The sequence below is a fragment of the Hesperophylax consimilis genome, chromosome 1, assembly GCF_061612785.1.
Source record: "Hesperophylax consimilis isolate HC1 chromosome 1, BYU_Hcon_1.0, whole genome shotgun sequence".
Classification (NCBI taxonomy): domain Eukaryota; kingdom Metazoa; phylum Arthropoda; class Insecta; order Trichoptera; family Limnephilidae; genus Hesperophylax; species Hesperophylax consimilis.
The window spans coordinates 4,204,710-4,230,579 of record NC_142836.1 but is presented as its reverse complement, the minus strand read 5'-3'; the positions used below and the strand labels follow the sequence as shown (position 1 = coordinate 4,230,579).

The 25,870-nt window shown below is 35.0% G+C and overlaps 1 protein-coding gene across 3 annotated transcripts; it reads left to right on the top strand.

Moving 5' to 3' along the window:
• Positions 1-1,359: 1,359 nt before the first annotated feature.
• LOC149426150 (serine protease persephone-like) lies at positions 1,360-24,736 on the top strand. Of its 3 annotated transcripts, XM_089639730.1 has the most exons (10): positions 1,360-1,466; positions 11,349-11,409; positions 11,876-11,973; positions 13,024-13,141; positions 14,664-14,815; positions 17,540-17,649; positions 18,808-18,966; positions 20,441-20,549; positions 21,071-21,202; positions 22,988-24,736. In XM_089639730.1, the coding sequence occupies exons 3-10, from the start codon at positions 11,941-11,943 to the stop codon at positions 23,168-23,170; spliced, it is 996 nt and encodes a 331-aa protein (XP_089495856.1). In that variant the 5' UTR covers positions 1,360-1,466; positions 11,349-11,409; positions 11,876-11,940; the 3' UTR covers positions 23,171-24,736. The 3 variants fall into 3 exon arrangements, with proteins under 3 accessions (XP_089495856.1, XP_089495772.1, XP_089495687.1); XM_089639646.1 differs by lacking the exon at positions 1,360-1,466 and having other exon boundaries at positions 10,916-11,409; XM_089639561.1 differs by lacking the exons at positions 1,360-1,466; positions 11,349-11,409 and having other exon boundaries at positions 11,484-11,973.
• The last annotated feature ends 1,134 nt before the right edge of the window (positions 24,737-25,870 follow it).

Here is a 25,870-nt window from a genome sequence, read left to right as displayed (position 1 = left end):
ATGAAAAAGTGACAGTATTAATTTATAAACACATTGAAACGAAAGGAAAGAAGCAACCGCAAGCAGCGTTATGCGTTGTTTGCGGTTGCTTCATTCCTTTCTCAAAGACAAATACATAGCACTATCTTTTTTATGTCAATACAAACATGGGATGCTAGGAAGAGGAATGTAGGTATATTTTTTACAATGCGTATTACGCATTGTAAAAAATATACAAAAAAATAGTGCCATCTGGTAACTGAAATTCATAACTTTTATAACGATGATAACGAAGATTTACATTACCGCCATCTTACTGTTTTCAGGCAAACGTTTTTAAAATAAATTCTAGTTAGAAAAAATATTGTTTTGGAAATGAACAACAGAGTTCTTGTGTGTCGAAAATAGTTGATTTTGACAGGTCTACACTCGGCCTTAACTCAAGTGATACGACAAATATCCAAACGCCAAAAAGGTTTCTCACCCCTTCCTCTTAGTATACCTCAATTGGGGATGCTATTGTCTCACAGGCTTTAGACGGTTGGTAAATATATAATATGCTTTGTATATTGTATATTATTTTAAAATAAAATAATTTAATGAAATTTACTTGCGCCCGCCGGAATTCGAACTCGTGACCTTTGGATTGCTAGTTGAGAGCCTACCCCTCGACCGTCGAGGTTGTAAATAATGTATTTCGAAAGCCACACTCTTAAAGAATGTAATGAAGCCCAAAAAAAATTCTATTTTCTTTGTATAAAATTAATTGTTTTTGAACAACATAAGTTTGACTTTTTTAAATGGTATTTTTGTATAATGCTCTACCAAGTTTGCTAATAAAGTTATGATTTATGACGAAGGAGTGTTTCTTATAATATCATCCAGACCTTAAAAAAATAAAAATAAACAATTGTAACAAATTTATATCCCATTATAAGAGGGATTAGGAAAAAACTGTATATTCCACCAACGGCACAGGTCATTGAGATAGATGCCAGGTCATCCCGTCTCCTGTCACCCGCCACCCGTCACAAATTCTTGATGACCTTTTGAAAGCCAAGTTCGCCTTAACGCTGGCAACAAAATATGGATGGAAGTAAATGATTGTGCTTTGCCCTGTGTCTGTCAGAAAAATAATTAATTCATTCATTTGCATTCGGTCCCTGATGTAAATTATTTTTCTCAAGTATTAAACTAATGTAAAAAAAGGAGAGAGAGAGATAATAGTTGTTATTCACTAATAAATTATTAAAGAGAGTTTGCGGACGCTAGTTAATTATCTCTTGTGTGACCCTTAAAGTCAAAATGCTGATTATAAACTAATAAATATGGTAGCCGAGATTTTTACATCGCATTGTATCTTCAAATCAGAACTGAAGCGGTAATTTTTGTTTAAATTCATTGTTGTGAAAAAATCATAATGCGTTTTTTTCTAGAGATTGTATTCACGTTATTAATGTTGGATTGTGTCGTGGGACTACAGAAAGGTAATAATTCTATCTCTTTTGTGGATGCGTCCGCATATGCACTATGCAGTCATGTTTTGTGCATCCAGTGGGACGGTCCATCTGCGTTTGCAGATATAATATTAAAACTTATTTCAACTTGCCGATTTCATATTTTGTTATTTTTCAAATTGTACATCAATTTTAATAAACTCCAAACCTAACATGTTATTTTAATTTTAATCAGAGATTTTCAATCTTTAAGATTTATTTTTTAAACATTACACACAAGTCTTTTTTTAGTCGGTAACATTTTTGTCATATTTTTTTAAAAATTTGGGATTCTTAGGTTCTCATTTTTTTACTTTTCTTAAATCTGTAATACTTAATCGAGAAAATGTTTTTTTTCTTCATATTTTGTATTATAAAATATAATAACATGAAATACGAAAAATATAAGAAAGTACAGAACACTTGCCAGGGGTTCTCAAATATTTCTAAAAGGTAAAATTAAAGATTTTATGCTTCGAGAACATTTTTTTTTATAATTACTTAAAATTTAAAATTACAAAAAAATACACTATAGATCACGGACCAGATGTACTCAAACTGTTAAAAAAGGGAAAATTTTAAATATTTTATAAAACAATTAATATCTTTTTGTTAAATAATTACAAGTAAACATAAAATACCGAAAGAATTAAATATTGAACTGCACAGGTCAGGGGTTCTCAAACTTTTTAAAATATGATAACCAAAATTATTTATTATCTCAAACTAACTTTTCAATAATCACATGAAAATTTATTTATTTTTTTATTAACGCCGATTATATCGGCTTTTACAAAAGAATGACAAATTGTTTTACATATGAATACGGAATATACACAGATAAAAAAATATATAAAATACAAAAAAGAGAACAATAGAAATAGTAGTATCAACATAAAAACTGATACTTATAACTGTAGTGTTTGTATGAGGTTAAACTAACAATGTTTATAGGTTCATCCAAAACATATTTATTTCCAAGTACATGTAGGCAATTCACTATGGAATTGAGTTCAGCGTTAGATCCTGTATTGTTGCAATTATAGGGTAATTTGAAACGAACTGATCGACCAGGTACATGGAAACATATTAACGAAAGAAGTTTAGGGGAGTTCAACAGGTTGGTAACGATTTTAAATAAATAAAATAGGTCAAATCATATTCTTCTTTCTTTTAGTGTATCGAGTCCCAATAATTGGAACAGAGAGGGGTAATTAATGTTTTCGATGAATATTCCCAATTTAAAATTAATATAACGTAAAAATTTATGTTGGACTCGCTCAAGGGAATTCTCATGTACACTGTAGTAAGAAATCCAAATGGTGGTGTTAAATTCTAGTTGGCTTCTAACAAGTGAAGTGTAAAGTAATTTGACAGTTTTAAATTTTTTAAATCCTTTGAAATCCGTAAGACAAATCCTAACATTTGCATTGCTTTACTGGTTATATTATTAATATGTTTAATGAATGTGTATTTAGTGTCAAAGGTTATACCAAGGTCTCTTATTTCATCAACAGATACTAAGGGGTGATTATTGAGAAAGTAGGTGAACAACAATGGTTTTTTTTCTGTGGAATCTCATAAGTTGACATTTTTTACATTATGAGTTAATTTGTTTTTAAGACACCAATCGTAAAAGCTATTAATATTAGATTGAAGTGTTAGACAGTCCTCGATATTGTCAATAATTCTATATATCTTCATATCATCAGCGAACATTAGAATGAGAACACGGGTGAATATGTTTGTTACGTCGTTAATGAATAAATTAAAAAGTAAAGGACCAAGATGCGAACCCTGGGGTAAGCCACTGGTAGCTTCGAACATGTAGGATAAGTGATCATTAATACAGACAGTTAACTGACGCCTAAGTAAGTAACTCTTAAGCCAAGATAAAAGGTTTCCATTAATGCCGAGTTTAAAAAGTTTATTAATGAGGATTTTATGACAGACCTTATCAAACACCTTACTGAAGTCGGTATATATAGAATCAACTTGTTGTTTGTTGGCAAATGCATTGGAAATGAAATTTTCATATAATGTTAGGTTAGTCAAAGTTGATCTGCCGGAGATAAAGCCGTGTTGACAAGTTGCGATACAAGAGTTTACAAAGAAGCTGATTTTCTTAAGAATCAATTTCTCGAAAAGTTTAGGTATAGACGATTGAATACAGATAGGCCGATAATTTTCAACAAAGGATTTATCACCACTTTTAAATACAGGAGTTAGGTAGCTAAGTTTCAAAATATTGTGGAACAGAAATAGTTATTATCGAGAAAATATTAAAGAACCAAGATCATTTTTGGGAATATGTATATATATATATATATATAAATATATATATTATTTCCCAAAAATGATCTTGGTTCTTTAATATTTTCTCTCTATATATATATACATATATATACATATATATTATTTCCCAAAAATGATCTTAGTTCTTTAATATTTTCTCTATAATAATATGTATTTCAGATGAATAATATTTTCACTATAATAATAACTATATATATATATATTTATATCCAATTATTTTGGCACTCTTCGAGAATTTAAGTTTTGATTACATGATAATAAAAAGTAACAAAGAAAATATGAGCCACCCACTAAAAGAATTATTTAAATAAATTACTAAATAAATTATTTGATAAAATAGTAAAATTCTCTCTCTTAGAAATATTTGAAACATTTGGCTCGTGACCCATGTTTTGTATCCCCTGAGGTGATGTCTCACAAAAGCGGCGCTACATAAATTAGCCAAGAATAAATAAATAAATTTATTATATGCTATTTTTTATTTAATTTATTTATAAAAAAAGTCTCTGAAAAATTAATTATTTTTTTTTTTCTCTGGCCTGTGTTCTGTAATATTTTTGTTATTTTGTACTTCAAAGCATATATTTTGCAAAATTTGCAAATTTTTTGGAAAAAAATATCTCTTTCGGTAATGTTCGGCAACGGTTGGCCCATGTTTTAAGGCCGAGTGTAGTTGTTTATTAATTTAAAATAATGATAATATTATTAAGCAAATCGATAATGATAGTGTTTTCAACAAGTAAAATTTTTTTTATACAATTTTTAAATTAACATAGGCTTAGTAATTATCAAAATCAAATCGAAAATATGACCTTTTTCAGACCGTAATACGTGCGTTTTAAAAAATACTATTAAAGGCTGAATATCGTCAAAAAATACCTGAAGGGGTTTTTTTTAAACGTACGAAAAAAAAAACTAAAAAATAAATAAAATAGGTTCGTAGTTTAATTTTTTCATAAACACTAATTGTTCTTGTTTTTAAAATGCAGATTATAAAACTTTGGAAACGTTTATTTAACAAAACTAAACAATAAATTATTGGTATTATATTTTTCCATTTTTTAAAGTTAATTTAATATTTTTTATACTATAATTTAAGAAAGAATACTTAGATTTTTAAATGACTTTTAACATAGGCCGTCTGGTGGCGCCTATTTGAAAATTTTAATACGGTAGAACATCGAACTAAAAGCTTCTTTTAAATATCCCAACAGATGGCGCTATCATGGTCGGAGTCTTGGTTATTGTTTATTTTTCAAACCGATTATATTATTAAGTTATTATTTATTAAATTATATGATAATTATTAAAATATATATTATAATTATAATTTTAATTATAATATATATTTTAATAATTATTATATAATTTAATAAATAATATATGATAATTATTAAAATATATATTATAAATTTAATTATATTAAAAAATTATTATTATTAAATTATATGATATTATACCATATTTTTAAAAATTAAATATTAATAATATGATCAAAGTGGTCCAGAAACTAATCCTCAAAGTAATCCTCAAGAAACCCTCCACGTATCCAACAGAAATGCTATTTACAGATTTCGGGGTGCCCCGAGTAGAAGATATATTCAAGAAAAATGCAATTATCCAAATTTATAAAGATAATATAATCAAAAAATTTGAAACCCACTTATCTAAAAGATATCAATACAATATCAAAATTCCAAAATGTAATACCAAACAAATGCAAAATAACTATAAATATTTAGGAATAAAGTATTTCAACAACCTTCCGATTGAAATAAAGAAATTAAAGGATATTAACATACTTAAACTAAAACTAAAGTTACTCTTTCAGAAATAATCAATTAAATAATTGCCTGTTTTTCCCTTCATTGATATTCATTGATTTTATTATCAGTCTATACTCATCTCCACTGTATTTAGATTTTGTCTCTTTATTTATTGTTACTATCATTTATATACTTACTCATAGCAAAATGATATTCTATTTTTCTTATAATTAGTGTAACTCTCTCACCAAGCACAAGAACCAGTTTCTTCATTGGTGAGATTGCGAACATAAATATATTTTGTAATGTAAATATATACCTTATGTACTCACATTATATCCTGTACCCACTTTATATATATATTAAATAATAAAAAAAAAATAAAAATAAAAAATGATAATATTTTGGAATCAAAGAAAAGACTGCGATTGACTTGTACGAGGAAAGATACAAGGTAAAAGTGTCGCCATGTGGTATTTTTGTGAGAAAGGAATGGCCATACTTGGGGGCAAGTCCAGATGGATTGGTTGGAGAAAATGGTATAGCGGAAGTAAAATGCCTGCCCTCAATCGGAAACAAAACTATTTTTGACGCAGCTCTGGAAGATAATATCTTCGTTGCCGTGCAGAATGGAATACTTGTGTTGAAGAAGTCACATAATTATTCATTTCAAGTTCTAGGACAATTATTCATTACAAGAAAGGACTTCTGTGACATTATAATTTATTCTGAAAGTGGAGTAGAAGTAATAAGAATATATCCTGACAATGAATTTGAGCTAAAAGTGTTACCACGCCTGACAAAGTTTTTCAACGAATCACTTTTGCCAGAGTTAGCAGATAGCCGAATTCAACGCGGTATGAAAATTAGAGAACCTGACCATGTTGTCAATTCTCTACAAGCCATATATGATAATATTTTGTAATCCTACATGTATTTAAAATGACTGACTTTTGCATTTTTATATATAAATTTTTTGATAGATCTAATACGCCTAAATTTTTTATAAGAGAGCTAGGTATAATGCCAGTAGCCGAAATTACAAATGGTAATATTTTTATAGTGAGAATGCCAAATTCTTTTGAAATCATTTCCCAAATCTGTGTATTTTATTATTTTTTCAAAAACAGATCTTTCGTTGAAACGTTGCTTGAAATGGCTTTAGCCGTGTTTGGTGACCAAATCTGAATAGCCAGGTAGATTCACTTATTCAATAAATAATACCCGTTCTGCGGTCTAAATTTAAATAATGATGTTAAAATTGTACTAACTACATGTAAAACCCCTCAGGGCTAAATAAGTAGATTTTTTTTTCTAAATATTTATTACGATAACCATGGTTTACCGAGATTAACCAAGGTCAACCATGGGGCAGGACCGCAATGATATTTTTTCCGTGGCCCAGGAGACACGCTTGTACACCCACTTCCAGTTATATTATTTTTTTCTTCTACTTTTTACGTCTAGCAGTACATTTTTGAATTGAATACCACACAAGAGTCTCAATCGCTCCCGTCTGGAGTCAGTGAGACTATGGCCTATCCCCAATTGGAGAATGTTGCGAGACTGAAGGTAGGTGAGGGGAATGAGACGAGGAAGAGGAAGGTGGGGAAGTACCAGGATATTCAGTTCTGGTCACCAAACACGGCCAAAGCCATTCCAAACTAGCTTAATATTCTGAATGGTGGTGTTACACCAGGGCGATACTGAGAGTATCTTGCACTATGGAACGTGCCACAAATATTCTATATATTATATTTAATTAAATTGTGAAATAACACCAAATAATCAAATAAAATTTATTTGCACATTCCGGAATTTGAACCCGCGTCCTTCGGATTGCTTGTCGAGAGCCTTACCCCTCGACCACGGAGACCGTCGAAGTAATAATGAAAAAATCTGGTCATGAAAAAAAAACATTCACAGACCTTTTACCGTTATTTGTCCTAACTTGGAGTTTTTTCTACAAAATTGGCTCGTCTATATTTTCAGGTTCTATAAGTACTCTAGGTAGTACCTAATAGTACTACTAAGATGTTTTGCAAACACGCCATATTTGTATGCCAAAAAATTTTCGAGTCACTTCTTCTAACTCAGCAAACTTATTTTGTGGCACCATTTTAATTAAAAATTAATAAAATACTTCGTTTTAACCACTTTTATTGTTTAATTACCAACATGTTTCATGAGCAACGCTCACTTCTTCAGGGTTTTTGATAGAGTTTTATCAAAAACCCTGAAGAAGTGAGCGTTGCTCATGAAACATGTTGGTAATTAAACAATAAAAGTGGTTAAAACGAAGTATTTTATTAATTTTTAATTTTCGAGTGTTTAAAACAAATTTAAAAATTAAATAAACATACCAAGCTCTGCTTATTTAAACAAACATCTGACACCTTGATTAAGAATAGGTAGATAAAACAATTAAAAAAATAGATTTAATAAAAAAAAACTCTTCCCTCGTGCCCTTCGGGGGCTTGTAAAACAAAAATCTATCATGAACTGTTTTGTCATCCGCGTAGTAATGAATTGGTGAACATGGTAAAAGATCGATGATTTGCAATAAAACAAAGTAGTAAAGGGATGTTATGCTGTAAAAATGTAATTGTATATTACAAAGAAATTAAAATCAACCAGCTATGATTAAAGGAAGGGGGGGGGGTAAATTAACGGTACTCATGGTGAGGCACTCTTCACTCGATGATTTTCTAAGTAAATCGGTTTTTAATTTCATCGTCATTTCACTGTTGAAAATATTACTGCGTATCGACAGAAGACAAAGGGCGCGGCTTCAGTTGGATTTCTTACTTCCAAGGGTGTAGGGACGCGGGGGTTGTGCAGCGGGGTTGCAGGAATCGCCAGATGATTCTCTTGTAAGGGCGATGGTCTTTGGCGATTCAGTGACGGAAACACGGACAGGCTATATGGCCCACAGATGTCTATAACGGCGGCGGTGAACGCGAGAATGGTGGCGGCTTATCTATTGTCTATCTCAAGTAGGGAAAGCAATAAATCTCCAACATTATATGGCTGCTTAAAATGAGAAGTGTTGAAGTCCCACCCGCTCCGCTATAGGTGTCACCAAAGATAAAATGTAAAATGTTGTATGAAAAAGTGACAGTATTAATTTATAAACACATTGAAACGAAAGGAAAGAAGCAACCGCAAGCAGCGTTATGCGTTGTTTGCGGTTGCTTCATTCCTTTCTCAAAGACAAATACATAGCACTATCTTTTTTATGTCAATACAAACATTTTTTTTAAAGTGAATACCTCACAAGAGTCCCAACTGCTCCCGTCTGGAGCCAGTGAGACTATGGCATCCCCAATTGGGGGATGTTGTGAGGCTGAAGGTAAGCGGGGAAGGGAAAGAGGAAGGTGGGGAAGTACCTGGCTATTCAGATCTAGTCACTAAACACGGCTAAAGCCATTTGGAGCAACGTTTCAATTCTGAATGGTGGTCTTACACCAGGGCGATACTGGTAGTATCTTCCACTCTGGAACGTGCCGCAAATATACTATATATTATATATTATTTTAATTAATTAATTGTGAAATAACACAAATTAATCAAATAAAATTTATTTGCGCACGCCGGGTTCGAACCCGCGACCTTCGGAATGGCAGTCCAATGCGTTACCACTGGACTATGCCGGCCGTCATATATAAACATGGGATGCTAGGAAGAGGAATGTAGGTATATTTTTTACAATGCGTAATAATACAAAAAAATAGTGCCATCTGGTAACTGAAATTCATAACTTTTATAACGATGATAACGAAGATTTACATTACCGCCATCTTACTGTTTTCAGGCAAACGTTTTTAAAATAAATTCTAGTTAGAAAAAATATTGTTTTGGAAATGAACAACAGAGTTCTTGTGTGTCGAAAATAGTTAATTTTGACAGGTCTACACTCGGCCTTAATGTATCTTTTCTTTTGTTAGTCTATATTTTGACGTGTTGTAAATTATATTTTCTCAAATAATAAATTTCTATAAAGTTTATAATTTTATGAACAAAAAAATTTCAATGTTTTAGAGCCCCTGAAATTTTTTTTATAATATTTTCAAATTCAGGGAATAGAAGATTAATATTGGGGAAGCCCTTAAACCTTTTATAATATTTTCATGTCAAGTAGAGAAAGATAATATTTTTGCGTGAACATTTTGGGCAGAAATAGTTATACACAATATGTGTACTAAGTATTTTAGTATTAGCCTGGAAAAACATTGAAACGTGAATAATAATATGTTACGTATTTGGTTTATGTATTTGGCTTTTGTATGACACGACTTTCTTCTCTCTTGGTGTATTAAGGTGGCAACACATTACCCTCTTCGCATCATGGTCTGGTGTATTTCAGCACATCGCTCGCCATATGAGAATCACTGCCAATGGGAATGTATGTCTGTAACTTATGGTCTGTATGGCTGTTATTGTGCTATGTTTCAGGTGATTCTTGCACCGTGGAGAGTACCGGGCGGCCAGGCACATGCATGCATATATCCGTGTGCCGCTTCGTCATTGATAATAATAATAATAATAATAATAATTGGATAATTTGTATAGCGCCGTTTTTGTGAAAAATCACCTCAAGGGCGCTGTACAATTTATTTCCTAGGATCTACATTTGTTATTTAGACCAACTGTGCCAGCACGAGGTTCGTCATCCGTTCAGGCATGTGTCTGCCGCCAATATAGCGCTGACATGTGTCTGCTGCCAATAAAGAGCGCTGACACAACATCCTCACATAGACAACAAACCTTGGCAGCACCGCTGTGACGCTCGACGAAGACAGAAGATGGAGACTCTGCTGCAAGAGTCCTAGGTAGCGAAGGAACTGTACCAGCTGCTTCAGGGAGAGAGACTACCCCGTCCACCAACTGTGCCAGCACGAGGCTCGTCATCCGTTCAGGCATGTGTCCGCCGCTAATATAGCGCTGACATGTGTCTGCTGCCAATAAAGAGCGCCGACACAATATCCTCACATAGATAACAGACCTTGGCAGCACCGCTGTGCAAAATCACCTCATCCTAGTTTACCTTAGTCTCTCCAGTCACCTCCCAGCCTTTCATGCCACCTAGTGCATCCTCTCGACCCTTTCAGACTCCTTCCTGGCTCCAATACATTCTTTCTATTGTCGTGATCCGACGATTTCACACCTCTGTCTCAGACCCTTAGGGCTCGCTTATCGCAGGCTATCATAAGCAAAATCTTGAACCAAAGTCAAAATGAAGTTTATGAGTGTCATCTGTAACAAAATACATAAACAAAAACAGAAAATAAAAACAAAGACAGCCTTCTATGAAGGAATACCTCCTCAGGTGAAACCCGAACTTGATTCTGTTATAGATCATCGTAACCAATCTGTATCTGTACCTACACTGTAGTAGGTCACATCACGTATGCACAGATATTGAATGAGATATCTTTCATTGTGAAATAATATTGCCTGCTATCAAACCTTTCTGAAATTTTTATGTTATGTGAAGTATATACATACCTATATTTTTTTTAGTAAATAATTTTCATAAAACGAAATACAAAATCGCATGTCATCGATATCCCAAAATAAGTATAATTTTAGAGTTTTGTGAGAGATCAAAGAGTTTTAGCGTGGTCCCCGGTTTGATTCTTGGTGGCAATGTTATTACTTGTTCTTTGATATTCTAATCTCAGAAATGGGATAAATCTATGCTTGAATAATCAAGAAGCTCTGAAATATATAAATACCACAATGAACGGTTAAATAATGCGTTTTAAATTAGCATTAATATTGTTTTCAGATATGCGATAATGAGGGCACCGTTCCGATTGTCTGCTGTCCTCGGGAGTCAGTATTAGAAGGTACAGTACTTATCTAGTAGACGGTGATCCCTCCATATGTACCCTGGTGAATGTGTGTGGTTTATACTTATAGTAGGCGATGGTCCCCTCCCTATGTGCCCTGGTGTATCTTGGTGGTGTACGCTTGTAATAAGCGTAGTCCCCCCCTATGTACTTTGGTGTATGTGTGTAGTCTGCTTGTAGTAGACGATGGTCCCTCCATATGTACCCTGGTGTATTTGTGTGCTGTGTGCTTGTGGGAGGCAATAGTCCCCTCCCTATGTACCTTGGTGTAGCTGTGTGTTGTGTGCTTGTGTTAGGCGATGGTCCCCTCCCTATGTACCCTGGTGTAGCTGTATGTTGTGTGCTTGTGTTAGGCGATGGTCCCCGCCCTATGTACCCTGGTGTATCTGTGTGCTGTGTGCTTGTAGTAGGTGATGGTCTCTCCCTATGTACCCTGATGTATCTGTGTACTGTATGCTCGTAGGTAAGACCTGCTTCGTGAAGGGGATACCGGGAGCATGCGCTCTATTCGCCAACTGCCAGGTGGCGATGCTTGATGCCAGAAAAGCCATACTACCAGAGGTAAACAGATGAATTACATCATAAATCTTCCCCTCAGCAAGTTTTAAAAATTCATTTTCATCGCATTGTCATCGAAGGTTAACTTTAATACAATCTTTCTTAAATGAAATTTATCCATTTTATTCTAAATCGATAGATTTTCATAAAAACATGTTTTTTTTACTAAGTATTTTACAAAAAAAAACAATATTACCTACCTCTACACTCATTGTCCGCACAGATACTTATTTTGTGATATTTTGTGATTATAATTCTGTCACTTGCCAGGACCAAGGAGCAACTTGACAGAAGTAAATAGGTACCACTCATAGCGAGGACAGGGACTGACTGATATACGGGGCCATAATACACTAGCGATGGGCACAATCGATGATATACTCGATCTTTTTGACCATCGAAATATTTGATACATTCACACGGACAAATCAATACTGTCCGAGACAATCGTTTTAAAAAGTCATCGAACTAGGAATCGATTCTGTCAAAATCATTCGAAACCACAACCGTCACGTCATTGGTCAGAATTCATCGATTCCCAAATCCGAGAAGTCAAAAATATCTCGGATTCCTTAACAAACGAGAACAGGGGAATATAACTAGGATCCAAATTTAAAACCGAAAAAAAGACATGGAAGGAGGGTAACACGGTATCACTTCTAAACAAACAAAGACACTTTTCACCGCAATCTACGCATTCAAGTTCTACAGTAGCAATATGCAGCCCTCTCACCATTAACACAGGAAGAGCACAGAGACCATATTCTGTTCACTATCTTCTATTAATACACAATCTATACACTTACCCTGACACCAAAGGATTATCTGAAACATTGGCTAAAAGAGAAAATGAAGAATTCAATCACCATGTAGTAAAAAGTTTTGTTAGGATAGATGTTTATTAATAAAGCCAATAAACTATGTTACGCGACGTTTCAGACAGCTTTGCAGTTTCCATCAGCAGGGCAATGATAATTGTTGCCTAGTTCACCCCATTGAATCATTGCTATTATTTGTTATTTTGAGTTATATGTTATGTATGTTGGATTTCAGAGATGTAATTTCCCGGACAATCATACAGAGGGAGACTTTGTTTGCTGCACGAAGCCCTGTCCGCCTTTGTCCAAGGGACTAGTCTTGCAGCAACTTACCGGATCAAAGGCGGCTGATTGTGAGTATTAAATAAGTTACAACAAGATCAGTTTAATACGAGATTGTACAGCGAATAACCACGTATCAGAAACGGTCCTACATGGTCGAAGGATCTCTCACGATATGAGCAAGTTATTTTACATTTTAATTGATTTAAAATAACATGCCGTAGACTTAAGAGTGGAAGATACTAAAGATTTTAGTCTGTGTATGCTTGAACTCAATGGCTTCTCAACGTGAGACAAGATCTGCCATATATGTGTATGCCATGTATTGACATGGATGAGCAGACAGTCCTGTTGGCTCGGCGTGGCGTCACATTGCCATTGACATTTTCATTGTAAACTTACAGACACATAATCATGTGTGCTTTATAAATAACATCGATACATTGGTAAATACGGGCTTAGCATATTTCAAGGTGATCAGATCAAGGTGGGACTGATTTTACATCTCACCCCTCTCCTCACTTCCTTCAGTCCCAGGGCCTTTAGAGTTCCGTGGGACTGTGGCAGGATAATATTGCTAATTTGAAGCAAAGCAACACCTCAATTCTGAATGATTGTCGGACCATATCTACCTCTGCCTTTGGGGCCACTGAGCACGCTGGCCATCTTGCTAACAGTAGCGGTTTTCTCTTAGCTTTAGCAATAAGTGTCATGTTGTCATGTACAGTGTACATTCATCGATTTCAAACAATAACACTGCTTTAAAATACAATATTTAGTGTGAAAGTGAATGTCTGTCTCTATTCTCTACTGCAAGTTCCGAATCGCACTCAGTTCATCGATATAAAGATGAAAATAAAAATAAGTGTTTAACGTACAATTTCCCATCCACTTGCTCATGAAAATACTATGAAAATGTATTTATTTATTAATCTTAACTTAGCTTACATCGTTGTGTGTGCTAATAATTTTAGAAATACGTATAAATAAAAATTAAAACAATATTTCTTTAAAAATTTAAACATATTAAATCATAAACGAAGCATCAAAATTTTAAGGGAGACACGCTTTCTTAAGTTATTTTTAAAATGAATCATTTTTCAATCTCAGTAATTTAATTGGGGATTTTGTTGTATTGGTAAAAAACTCTTCCAATAACTTATCTAGACACGGGACCGGCTGAACGCTAGAAAACACAAGGGCGCTGTGTTAGTGTCAGGTATTATCAGCGCCTTGGCTTCTTGCAAGTCGGCGCCCGGAGCGGGCTGCTACAATTGCGCCTGCACTGTACCGGCCCTGTCCCGACAGATTATCAAAAATGTCTGTTATTTCCGATAAGATCTATAATCTGATATAATAGCGGAGGTGTGAACACTGCAACATGTCCGCTTCACAGAGGAAGTGCCCTACTAGCGCAAGTCTCCTCAATTCTTGGAGAAGGAAGACCAGTCAGATGTAACAGAGCAAAGGAGAACTCCCTGGCTTTCCACATCTGCATGACAAATATCTTCCACTCTTAAGAGTTACATAGTCCCATGAATAACTGTAGGCACTTCTAACTTTTGTTTGTATTTATATTTGTTTCTCTTGCAGACTGCTTAGAGCTAATAGAAAAAATTATATTCCCGTGCCAACAAACAAGTTTCGGCTGGTCTCGTGGAGACCTGTGTCCTCCGCTCTCACCAGAACCTTACTTGGAACACACACGGACTCCCGTGACAACTATCACCGAGGCCCCGCACTATGTAAGTTGCAGACATTGTTATTAAGTCAAATATTATATATGTAGTTGCGGTTTATAACAACAATTTCATGTTTATATATTTATATAAATAGGTAGATTAAAACATAAAATATTAATTTATTTATTAAAAAACTAACTAACATTTCGCAGTTTCCTGCATGAGTAGACAGAGAGGATAGACCTCGGCACAACTCTGTCTTGACACACACTCCTTGCTTCATTCACATTTATACATAGGTACATAAACTTCTGTTAATATAAATCTTGAGTTGACCCAATTCGAATGCTTGATTCACTCGGTCGTGCTATGTCTTCCTCGGGCGTCCCAGACTTCCTCTACCATTTTCACTTAGTCGTCTTACATTTTCCTGTCACTCCTTTCTCCATCCGTCCGCTCTAAACGTACAAACTATCTGAGCGTCCCTTTTTAAACTTTCCCACAACGCTTACATTATTTCCCGATCTCAATATTTGAATGGTTTTTGGAAACATATGACTCAGGGATCTCATTTGTGTAGCATTCAGTCTACATTCATCTTTCCTCCGGTTCCATGCCTCACTGCAGTCATTCTATCAGTTACGCATCAGGGTGGGTATCAGCGCTCCATTGAGGACTTCTGTCTTTTTCTATAATTTTTGTAAGCGCATGTCGTTTGAAATGATCTCATTTAGCAGGAAATATGCTACAATTATTACAAATATGCGGCAAAATGCTAAATTATGCAGGTGTTGCAGCTATAAGTTGGAACGATCGAACCTGGCTTTAATTTTAATTTCCAATAGACACGCTAATACATGCTATCAAAGGCTTAGAGCTAAAATATCTTCATTTTCTTTTTGAAAATTTATAACGTCTTTTTTACATTCTTTCCAGATTTTTTCATTTTTAACACGGCCATACATAATTTTAACGTTAATTCGGGAATCTCATTTCTACAGTATTCAGTTCAATTTTAGCCTTCTTCTGCCAGGTTTATGCCTCACTACCATAAATCAAGGTTGGTATCAATACTTCATTGTGGACTGCTAGTTTCGCTTCTTTTGACAATATTAGCGCCAATCACGTTCAGTCCTAAGCCTTTCCATCACTCCTAAACATACTTCCCAAATAAACAAAATCATCCACCTGCTCCAAGTATTCATCAATCAAAACTATATTCTACTCTCTCTTTCAAACACCATGACCTTAAAGTTGTTCGACCAGGCAGCCGCCCTATAAAGTAGCAGCCTGGCTAGTTGTAGCTTGTAGCAGCCAATATCACCAGTTCTACTGGCTGCCACGACAAGTGCGTGAGGACTGAGGACTGAGGCATCCACACACATGTACCCTAGTCACATTTGAGGCTGGCTGCGCAATCGCAATGTTTCGACTGGCTTCCGCTGCCGACGATATTTGGCTTCCATAGAGCCCTAGGACGTTCGCTTGAATACAATTGCAAATCATGTTGGCTGCCTAGTGCGTGGCCAGTCAAGTATATACAAACTGTATTCATCCTAGACACGAGAGACCGTCGTTCTTGAAATAAGCAACATTCAAATAGACGCGTACTTCTATACTACTTGCTTATTCATTGCAATACATTTATTTATTTTGGGTGATGTTAAATCTCCAGGTTTTTGTACTTTTGTACTTTTGATTATCTCCAAACTTGGTTGGTAAAGAAGTGGTTATTAATTTGTAACGCAAGTTTTTCTCAAAATCAAAATTTGTTTTACCATGTTTAAAAAACTGATTTTCATGTTTATTTTATGACATGTTTAGAACTCGTCATTTAAAAAATTCTTTTTGAAATGTAATTATTTATTAAAAATGAAAGACCGTGAATAGAAAGGAAATTAAATTTCACTGAACACAATTTAAATTTAGGCTAAAGATATGATTTCTGTAAAATCCTTTGCTCTGGATCAAATAATAATTAATAATTGTGTTTATTCAAAATATTTATATTCAATTTCATTTATTGTTTTTTAATTAATATTATACACCCAAACTAATATGTAAATTACTTCTTTTAATTGCGGTGATTTCTTTTTGGTGTATGCATGTTGCGCTAACTCCTTCTTTATCCAAAGTTTCGGACAGCATTACAGTTTCCATCATCAGGGAAGATGTTATTATCAGGCTGAAGGTAGTGGAGTGATTAAAAGGTGAACACTAAGCACGACTTAAGCCATTTCAAGCGATATTTCCATTCTGAAGGCCTTTTACCAGGGCAAGATTGAGATGTTTTACGATATTTTACTTCGAGTGATATAGCCCTACCACCTCCGGCCACTAGAGGGCAATTGAGGGCACCCGACTAGTAATCCGGAGGTTCCTGGTTCGAATCCCGGTGTTTGCTAAAAAATTGGTCAGGTTGTGTTATTTCACAATTTTTTCATTGAAAATAGTATATATTTATACAAGTATAGTTTATTCATATCTGAAACGCTGCTCGAAATGGTTTTAGTCGAGTTTGGTGACAATCTCCTCATTTTTCACACGGTCATAAGTGTTTATATCTGGATAGGCAGGTATTTCTCTCTACCGCATCTAGGTCCCCTTCCCACTACCTTCAGCCTCACAACACACCGCAATTCGGGATGCCATAGTGTCACTGGTTCCAGATGTTGGCAGTAAAAAATGAACAAATCAATTGAAAAAACGAAAATCGGCAAACATTTTGCGAGCAATTTAAAACGACAATTGCTTAAAGATTAATATGAAGATGTGCTGTGTTCCCAGGGACGTCTTGGATCAGGTCGGAGAGAAGAGATCTCCTGGTCGGTGCGTCCAGTGACCTTACTGAGTGATAGGTGGGTGGTGTGCTCTGCATACGTCATTACAGCGATTGGGTGAGTTTATTGTTTCTTCATTTTTAAATTCAACTCTTCCTTGTAATAAAGACTGCAATTATGAAAATAGAAAAAAAATGGTTTGATATTTGAATGATCTAACCTTAAAGATTTAAGCGTATTTTAGACGATATTTCACAAACTTGTGGTATACACGGTGTAGGGAATCTCGTGGTATAAGTGGACAACTAGTGAATTTACCTCACATAATTGACTGAATTGAGCGTTGCGAAGTCCTGTTTTAACTCGACCGTTTTGCATTTCATCTGTCTGTGTGTTTAGTTTTGAATTCAGAATGGTGGCCGTTTTGATTGTTCAGTAAATATTACTTTTTTTATGTGAAATCGTCGTGTTTGACTTTCTTATTTGTATTTATTCAATATTATGGCACAGCGCCCTTGAGGTGATTTTGCACAAAAACGGCGCTATACAAGTCATCCAATTATAATTATTATTATACCTGCCTGAAGAATATTTTAAAATAGAAATGTCATTGAGATAGTGACCTATTTGTATAAGTTCATATTTGAAAATTTAAAAACGGTACATAATCCATATATTTGTTTTTATTTAAGTAATCACGTATTAAATATCTACTAATAAATCTTATGACATCAGAAGAAATCATGTTTTTTTTATTTATATTACTTCACACTCCCATTTGGTGACAGATATAGCACCACATGACCCGACAGGTAGAATCAAGAAGAAGAAAAAGTAAAGTTAGCGAGATGAGTCAGCAGTTGAACAGAATCAATTCGGATATCGAAATATATATTTCGTTTTTAAGAAGTTGTTTTTAAACAACATCTTTGTTGTCGCTAGTATGGTACGCAGTTATTTTATTTTTCACTCCATGTTTACAAATTATGCACCATAGTGTATAGCTACACTAAATTCTGCTTTGTAATATGTATGTGCCGACTAATATGAATGCTATTTTAAGACGCTTTGAAATTAACGATTTTGTAATGTTGTTAAAATTATGAAAAATTAAATTGAATTGAATCAGCGGTTTTCCTTTGAAATATATTATAAAACCATAACAAATATATTATGCTCGTCAATCTCAGATGACGTAGCGATTGTATTAGACAATTAGACCTACTCAATATGCACATGGCAATGTTAATTTAAACTGCACTTCTTTTGTTTCAGGTCAGCGAATGTCAACTTCGTCGGATTGGGGGGGAAATTTACACCTCAGTACAACCCTGACGCTATATACGATGTGATAAAAATACACGCCCACCCACTATACAACATGACTTACTCATACGCGTATAACAACATCGCTCTTCTGCAGCTTGACAGACAGTGAGATTTTCATAATTATACAAAACATTGGAATAATGTTAGTAAAAATCACAAAACATTTAAGTTCATGGGTGCTACAGGAATTTAAATTAAAAACCATTTGCTATTCCGGTTTTTACACTAGCAACTGAGCTACCTCCCGAACCTTCAGACCTGCCGTATTTCTGCATTCCATTTTATACACATTTAAGTGTGTACATATTATTTTACCAACATTGAAAATCTGACGGTCACCGTGGTCGAGTGGTAAGGCTCTCGACTAACAATCCGAAGATCGCAGGTTCAAATAATAAATCTTATTTTAGTAATTTATCCATTTAAAATAATATGTAGTATATTTGCGTCACTTTCCAGAGTAGGAGATACTCTCTGTATCGCCCTGGTGTAAGACCACCATTCAAAAATGAATCGTTGCTTGAGATGGCTTTATCCGTGTTTGGTGACCAGATCTGAATAGCCAGGTACTTTCCCACCTTCCTCCTCCCCATCTCCTAGGTAAGTTCAACCAACGCCGGTTCCTTATTACTTATTAGCAGGAATAGTTCCACACAATACCGCCGCCTCAATGTAGGTCGACCAACAAACACTCCGTAGTGCTGCGGAGTTCCATTCAATCGGATATCTTCCATTCTTGCTAGATGCCCTGCTAGCGGAACAGGCCCACTTTTCACATGGTCTGATGCTCTGTAGGGAACTCGCTTGCATAGCGCGGGTGTAAACTGTGCGCCACACTAAACAGTTTAGACTTATATAGAAAGATACTTGGCGCAGACCCTTAAAAAATCACAGATAGTCTGAATTCTCGACAAATCAGTTGCAATTTTGAAAATGATCACACTTAAATTCAAAACCAAAGTTCTGGATACGATTTGAGAATTTCACGGCCAAAATTATTCTAGTAATTTATTTTTGGGGTATTATGCCATGTCGCGCTACGCCCTTCTTTAGCCAACGTTTCGGAGAACATTATAGTGTTCATCATCGGGCAGATGTGTAATCGAATATGAAATTACATGTTTATTTGTAATTACTGTAATGCTGTCGATTGAAAGATCGAAAGAATGATGTAGCGCAATATGGCATAGCACCAAAGATATTAGTAGAACGAGATGTGCTATGAGCAGTTCATACTGTGTGGAATTGTTTTGCCCAGTGTCGCCGGTTTTGTTCACCAATACTACTGCACACCTTCGCTTGCGCTAAGGTATCCGCACTAATACATAGAACAGATTTCTGTGCGTACACGTCCCGATACCGTTCAAAGTACCCTAATTAGGTAGTACTCCGGCTACGGTCCGGCGGCCAACATAGCATATCTCGTTCTTCTAATATCTTTGCATAGCACCCATCACTATCGAAGTGTCATGAGTCTATATGCGAGAATATTGGCATACCGCACATATAGGGTTAAGAAATATTATTGCATCGCACTACTACTTCACAGTTTTTCAAAAATAAATTATATCAATTTCAGGGTAACATTCACAAGGAGTATAATCCCAGCCTGTCTCCACACCGGCACAACTCTTCCTGACACTGGCTTCATCCACATCACGTCGGACTCATCCATACCTGCCTACAAGGTTAGAACACATTATGAACAATGACCGATGATGTGATTACGATAAGATTGACAGCTGTGGCTGGTACTAAATGTACATTTGTTTTAATAAATATCTAACCATCACGCCGTCTCGGTAGGCAGAGAAGATGGACCGCCACACAATTCTGCTTTAACACAAACTCCTTGCTTTATGCACATTCATACATAGGTTCTGTTAAACTGAATCTTGAGTTGCCCAAGTACTTGCCATGACTACCTTGGGAGTTCCAGACTTCTTCTACCATCCACTCCTTTCTGTGTACATTCGCTCTACATGTCAAACCCATCTTAGGGTCCCTTTATAAAACTTTTCTACAAAGCTTACATTATTGAATTCTTTCCCAATCTCCAAATGCTTACGGTATTTTTACCACTCCGAAGAGGAGCAAATATACTAAATAATATTTCATTTTATTAAAATGAAATGTTGATTAAGGCAGATACTTACGGATTGTTTTCATTGTATACAACAATTAGTTGGTATGTTTTTCAACATTTCAGACGACAATGCAGAGAGTATCTGAGGAGGAGTGCTCTAGAACATTCCCCGCTGGCAGCCCTGATCACCGCGCCGGCGTAAAACATGACATGGAGATTTGCAGCCGCCCAGTCAACACAGCTGGAGGATGTCCGGTATGTAACGCTGGGATGCATTGTACACCAAGCTCATTATAATACTGATTTATTTATTATTTTATATGTTGATAGTAAAAAATTGATATTACAAGAATTTTATAAATAACAAAAGAGTAGTCACACTGTGCTGCCCCATGGCAGCTTGTCTACAGGGTCAACCATTTTTCTTCAATTTAATTTACATAACACGTAATCATTTTGCATATAAAAATTAGCATAGTTTTAATTTCACAATAATGTCCGTATTATGTAATGTAACATTCAATCTTTTAGGACGGGTTGTTTCACAGAATTTGAACAATTCATCAAATTTCAAAGTTGATTTTCAAGTTCTGTTAGTATTTCAGTTTTGAGTCTTGGCCAAAAATGATATTATAATTGAACTTGAATAGAAGTTACACAGAACATGAAAATCAACTTTAAAATTTTATTTTTCCGCGAAACAACCCGTCCTTATTCTTCTTCTGATTGCTCTTTTCTCTCGGAATGTATCTATTATTAAGGAGAAATTCCTTAATTAATTCCTCCCGTGAATTACCATTTGGGTAACTTTTTTTCAAATTATCTTAAATTCAAATACACTTGGGCGATTCCATTGTTTTACATTTCTGAATTCTTCCGAGTATCTGTTTGGTAAATTTAAAATCTCGAATTAAAATAAAACAATTGGCGAGTTCATTTTGAAATAGTCCGAGTCATTCACAATGGCTTCCATAGTGTAAAAATAGAGATTTTAACACTTTTAAAGCACTTCCTGGTAAGATGCTGGGAAATAAGGTATTGCGCGCTAGTCCATATAAGACTAAACATCCACACTTAGTTAGCAGGAGCTCACACCAGAAACATCTAGCGACATTCTAGATGCATGCAGGTCTGTAAAAGACGCGAGACATATATAGTATACATCCTCGGCGCCACCGGTTAGTCTCCAAGAAGTCTAGTCCATCTACAGGAAACACTGCTGTTCTGTTCCTTCTGTTTCCCTCTAGTTCCTGGTGCTAGTGCCAAGGGCTGTCCTGACATGTGTTCTGGCCAGCAAAGCCGTCCCAGTTTTAAGCATATAGCTCTTCATACAGCAGGTTTAGTTCAAGGATAGAAGATAGCAGACAGTCATAATTGGAGTGCGTCATAGAATAAACAAGTCTGACCATTTTTTGCTTCATTCTTGTATGCAGAACTGCGTTTCATTACCATTATGGAATTCAAATGGGATGAGACAGAGCGCGTGCTAATTGAGCTAGAACCAAAATGTACCAAGTCATTAGTGTTAGTTGGTCAGTTCTATTTAAATCTGCATGGAAGGAATTTCTAGTACTAGTAGTGGTAGTATCTATTCAGTGGCGTGCGTAAATAAGTTAATTTATTGTTATTTTTATTTCACCGATAATTTTAATGAAATTATTTATCTTTATTACATTTTTCGCACGTTCCGGAGTTGTAGATACTCTCAGTATCACCCTGGTGGAAGACCACAATTGAAATCGAAAAGTTGCTGTATGATTAAGTAGGTAGGTATTTAAGTACCTACTTACAAATTTTAAGTGTTCAGAGGAATTTTTGATTTAATAAGAGAAAAATGAAAACTTACATGAGGACTTTTATTCACAGAACTACTAGGGTTAGGTTAGGTTAAGTTAACCAAACAATTTCCATTGACCATGAATATAAACACTGACTAACTACCGGTTTTGAACAAGCGTTTAATTAATTAAGAAGATTATTAAAATGAATTAATAATCTTCCATTTGGAGTGAGTTCACGTATCACTTTATTTGTTCTCAGGGCTGGTACAGCGGCAGCCCAGTGACTATACCCAATGGCCCCAGGGTGGCCTGCACACATCTGCTGGTGGGGTTAGCATCCTGGCGTAAAGATTCACTCTGCAAGTACACCAATACGAGGATGTCAGCCTTCATCCCCTGGATAGAGGGAATTGTGTGGCCTGAAAGCGGTATTGTTGTTTAGGACAGTGTTTTAGGCATTTTTTTTTCATTCTGCATATAATGGTATAAATAGAATTTGTTAAGGGGTTAATTTGTTTAAAAAAATGTCTAAAACAGTACCTTGTTTTAGACAATTTTTTTTTTGTTGTTTATAATTAATATCTTTTTTGCTCCGCTATATATTGCAATTAATATAAAACATAATTTGGTTTTACAAGCGGCAAACTGGCGCATCACATCACATAGAAAACCCCAAAAATATTATTTTGTTCGATCTGAGTATTTCGATTTTTCTGTTACATTTTTTCTATTAAAAACTTTTGTAGCCGGGCCAACGCGCGACGCTTCGACACAATTTAAAATATAATAATCAGCTGATGTTAACCCCTATCAATTAAAAAAATATATATAATTTCCAACTTCTGACTCGATTTACTCGAAAATGAAAACTCTCATAATAAAAAAATAATTATGTGATAGGTTCATCAGTTTTCCCTTTGTACTATGAGTTTCCGGACAAAATGTAGGTATTACAAAAATCCCACACAGGCAAGGCCAGTGGGTAGGCATGCTTGGGATTAGTTAAAGGTACTTAAAATTTACTTATTGTGGAATGTAGGTACATACCTATATTATTTCTATAAACAGGAGATTTTTATGATTTAATAATATCAAAATCAGTTGTATTTTTTTAAATTGGAAACACGTTTTACAGAAGAAAAACATATTTTTGTAATTTTGTTTCTTATACTAAACATAAATAAAAAAATTCTTACTTCTATCTGAGTAATAAAAAATAAAATGAAAATGTTATCGACCTAATATTCTGCTACTTTAAAAAAAACAGCTTACTAAAGGTATATAACAAATCTGAGGTCAATCGGCCAACTGGTCATTGAGAAATCGTAGTTGCCGATTTGTAGAAGTGCGTGTAAAATGGATGTACCATTGGGTGAGATTAAAATGAAGTAATTGATAGTTAGCAGCTAATCAGCCAACCCAGGGCCAAGAACAACTTGTTTCTCTGAAATTGGATTATAGTCAGTTTGGCATTCTGTCCTTCAGTTCTTCTTACTTGTTGCCTTCTTACTACTTGTCAGTAGTCATACTTCCCTCTATTCTATAACTCTATAATTTTATAAATATATCACTATTCAGTTTGGACAGTCTACACTCAATTCTAAAACCTTTTCTTTCTAGACAACAATACCGCATTAAGTAAGGTGGGGATGATGGGTAGATACTGCGTGGAAATGCTTCAGGAATATGTTTTAGTGTTTTGTGCACACCTCACTAGGAGAACAACATCATATGCTGAGGTGTTCACTGTTCACATGTCTTAGTTCTGTGAATTATTATTTTACTTTAAAATATTATGTAATATAATGCAATGTAAATGCGTTAGGTTTGTTTGGTGTTATATATAAATATTGTATTGGAAATGTTTTTGACTTGTTTAATGTTTAATGTTATTAAATTTTAAAAAGTTTGTGAATTTGTATTGATCCAGACTGAAACATTTTATTTGATTTAGTGTTAGTGTATTCTGTATTACCGATATTGTGAATAAAAGCCGATGTTGAATGTCCACGCCAGTACTTCCACTAGAGGCGACAGCAACAGGTCAAATTTCTACTTGTGTGCTTTTGAGAAAAGTTTATTTGGGAGACGCATCGCAATTCTATTTTCAACTTTATTTTTTGTTAGAACGAGTGGGAAACATTCAATGTTGGGGATATTTCTTCGGTTTGTTTGTAGTCACTCCACTGAAGCGATATAAGAGTCCTTGCGCCAGTTATTTCAATGTACCTACTTCTATTCAAGGCTGATATAAGCGTTATGAATAAGAATAAGAAAGGGACACTTGTTTACTAGAGATAAGCTGTACAGTCCATGATGGCTTTGTGTTTGACAACCCCCAAAGGATACGCAAACTCAGAAGCAGACATTTGTACATGGTTGTCATTCGCTACATGAGAATGGGTTGTTTCTATGACTCGTTCTTGAGACTCGAGTCTCTTCAAGACCCATATTCAATCCTTCCTATCCTAAAAATACATCCCACGTAGCATCCCCAAAGATGACAAAGGCACTGAGAGAAATTAAATTTCTCAGGGCCTCCTGTGTGCCGAATTAATGTCTAAATTGTAGGAAACTACAATAAGGGAGGATTAAATGAGGTTGGCGCCATAAAAAATGTCCAAACAAGCGAATTTAGTAGTTCACAATGGAGTTCTGGTACCTACCCTGAAGAATGGTAGTGAGGCGTGGATTTGGCAGCGGAAGGTGAAAGTAGAGTGAATGTCAATGAATAAGATCCCCGAGGCGTATGTGTGGAAAATCCGTGTATATCTATCTATATGGTTTGTGCAAGTAGAGCGGATGAACGAATAAAGGAGTGTAAGGAGTATGACACGAATGTGGACGGTAGAAGAAATTGGGTACTCCCAAGAAAGACATGGAACGATCAGGTGCCATATACCTGCTTAAGTCTGGCCATGTAAAGAGTCAGAATTACAGAAGAGAATGTATGAGACATGTGAATGAAGTAGGGAGGGTGTGCCAAGACCGAGTTATTTGGTGGTCATCCTGTCTGCCTACGTTTTTTAGAGTGAGTTGCAAAACATGAGCTGAGCTCCAGTTCAACCGCCTCCCTTCTCCTTTATTCTTTAAGGAAAGCTAAACAAGTCAAATAAATAACACAGAACAGACAGGTAAGATA

What these genes read in the sequence shown, in the direction of transcription:
- LOC149426150 (XM_089639561.1), top strand. Translation starts at nt 11,839, where the DNA reads ATGTACCCTGATGTATCTGTGTACTGTATGCTCGTAGGTAAGACCTGC. An exon ending in TACGTCATTACAGCGATTGG is followed by an intron (nt 17,650 to 18,807) that starts GTGAGTTTATTG and finishes CTTTTGTTTCAG; the next exon opens with GTCAGCGAATGTCAACTTCG. An exon ending in CTTCTGCAGCTTGACAGACA is followed by an intron (nt 18,967 to 20,440) that starts GTGAGATTTTCA and finishes TATCAATTTCAG; the next exon opens with GGTAACATTCACAAGGAGTA.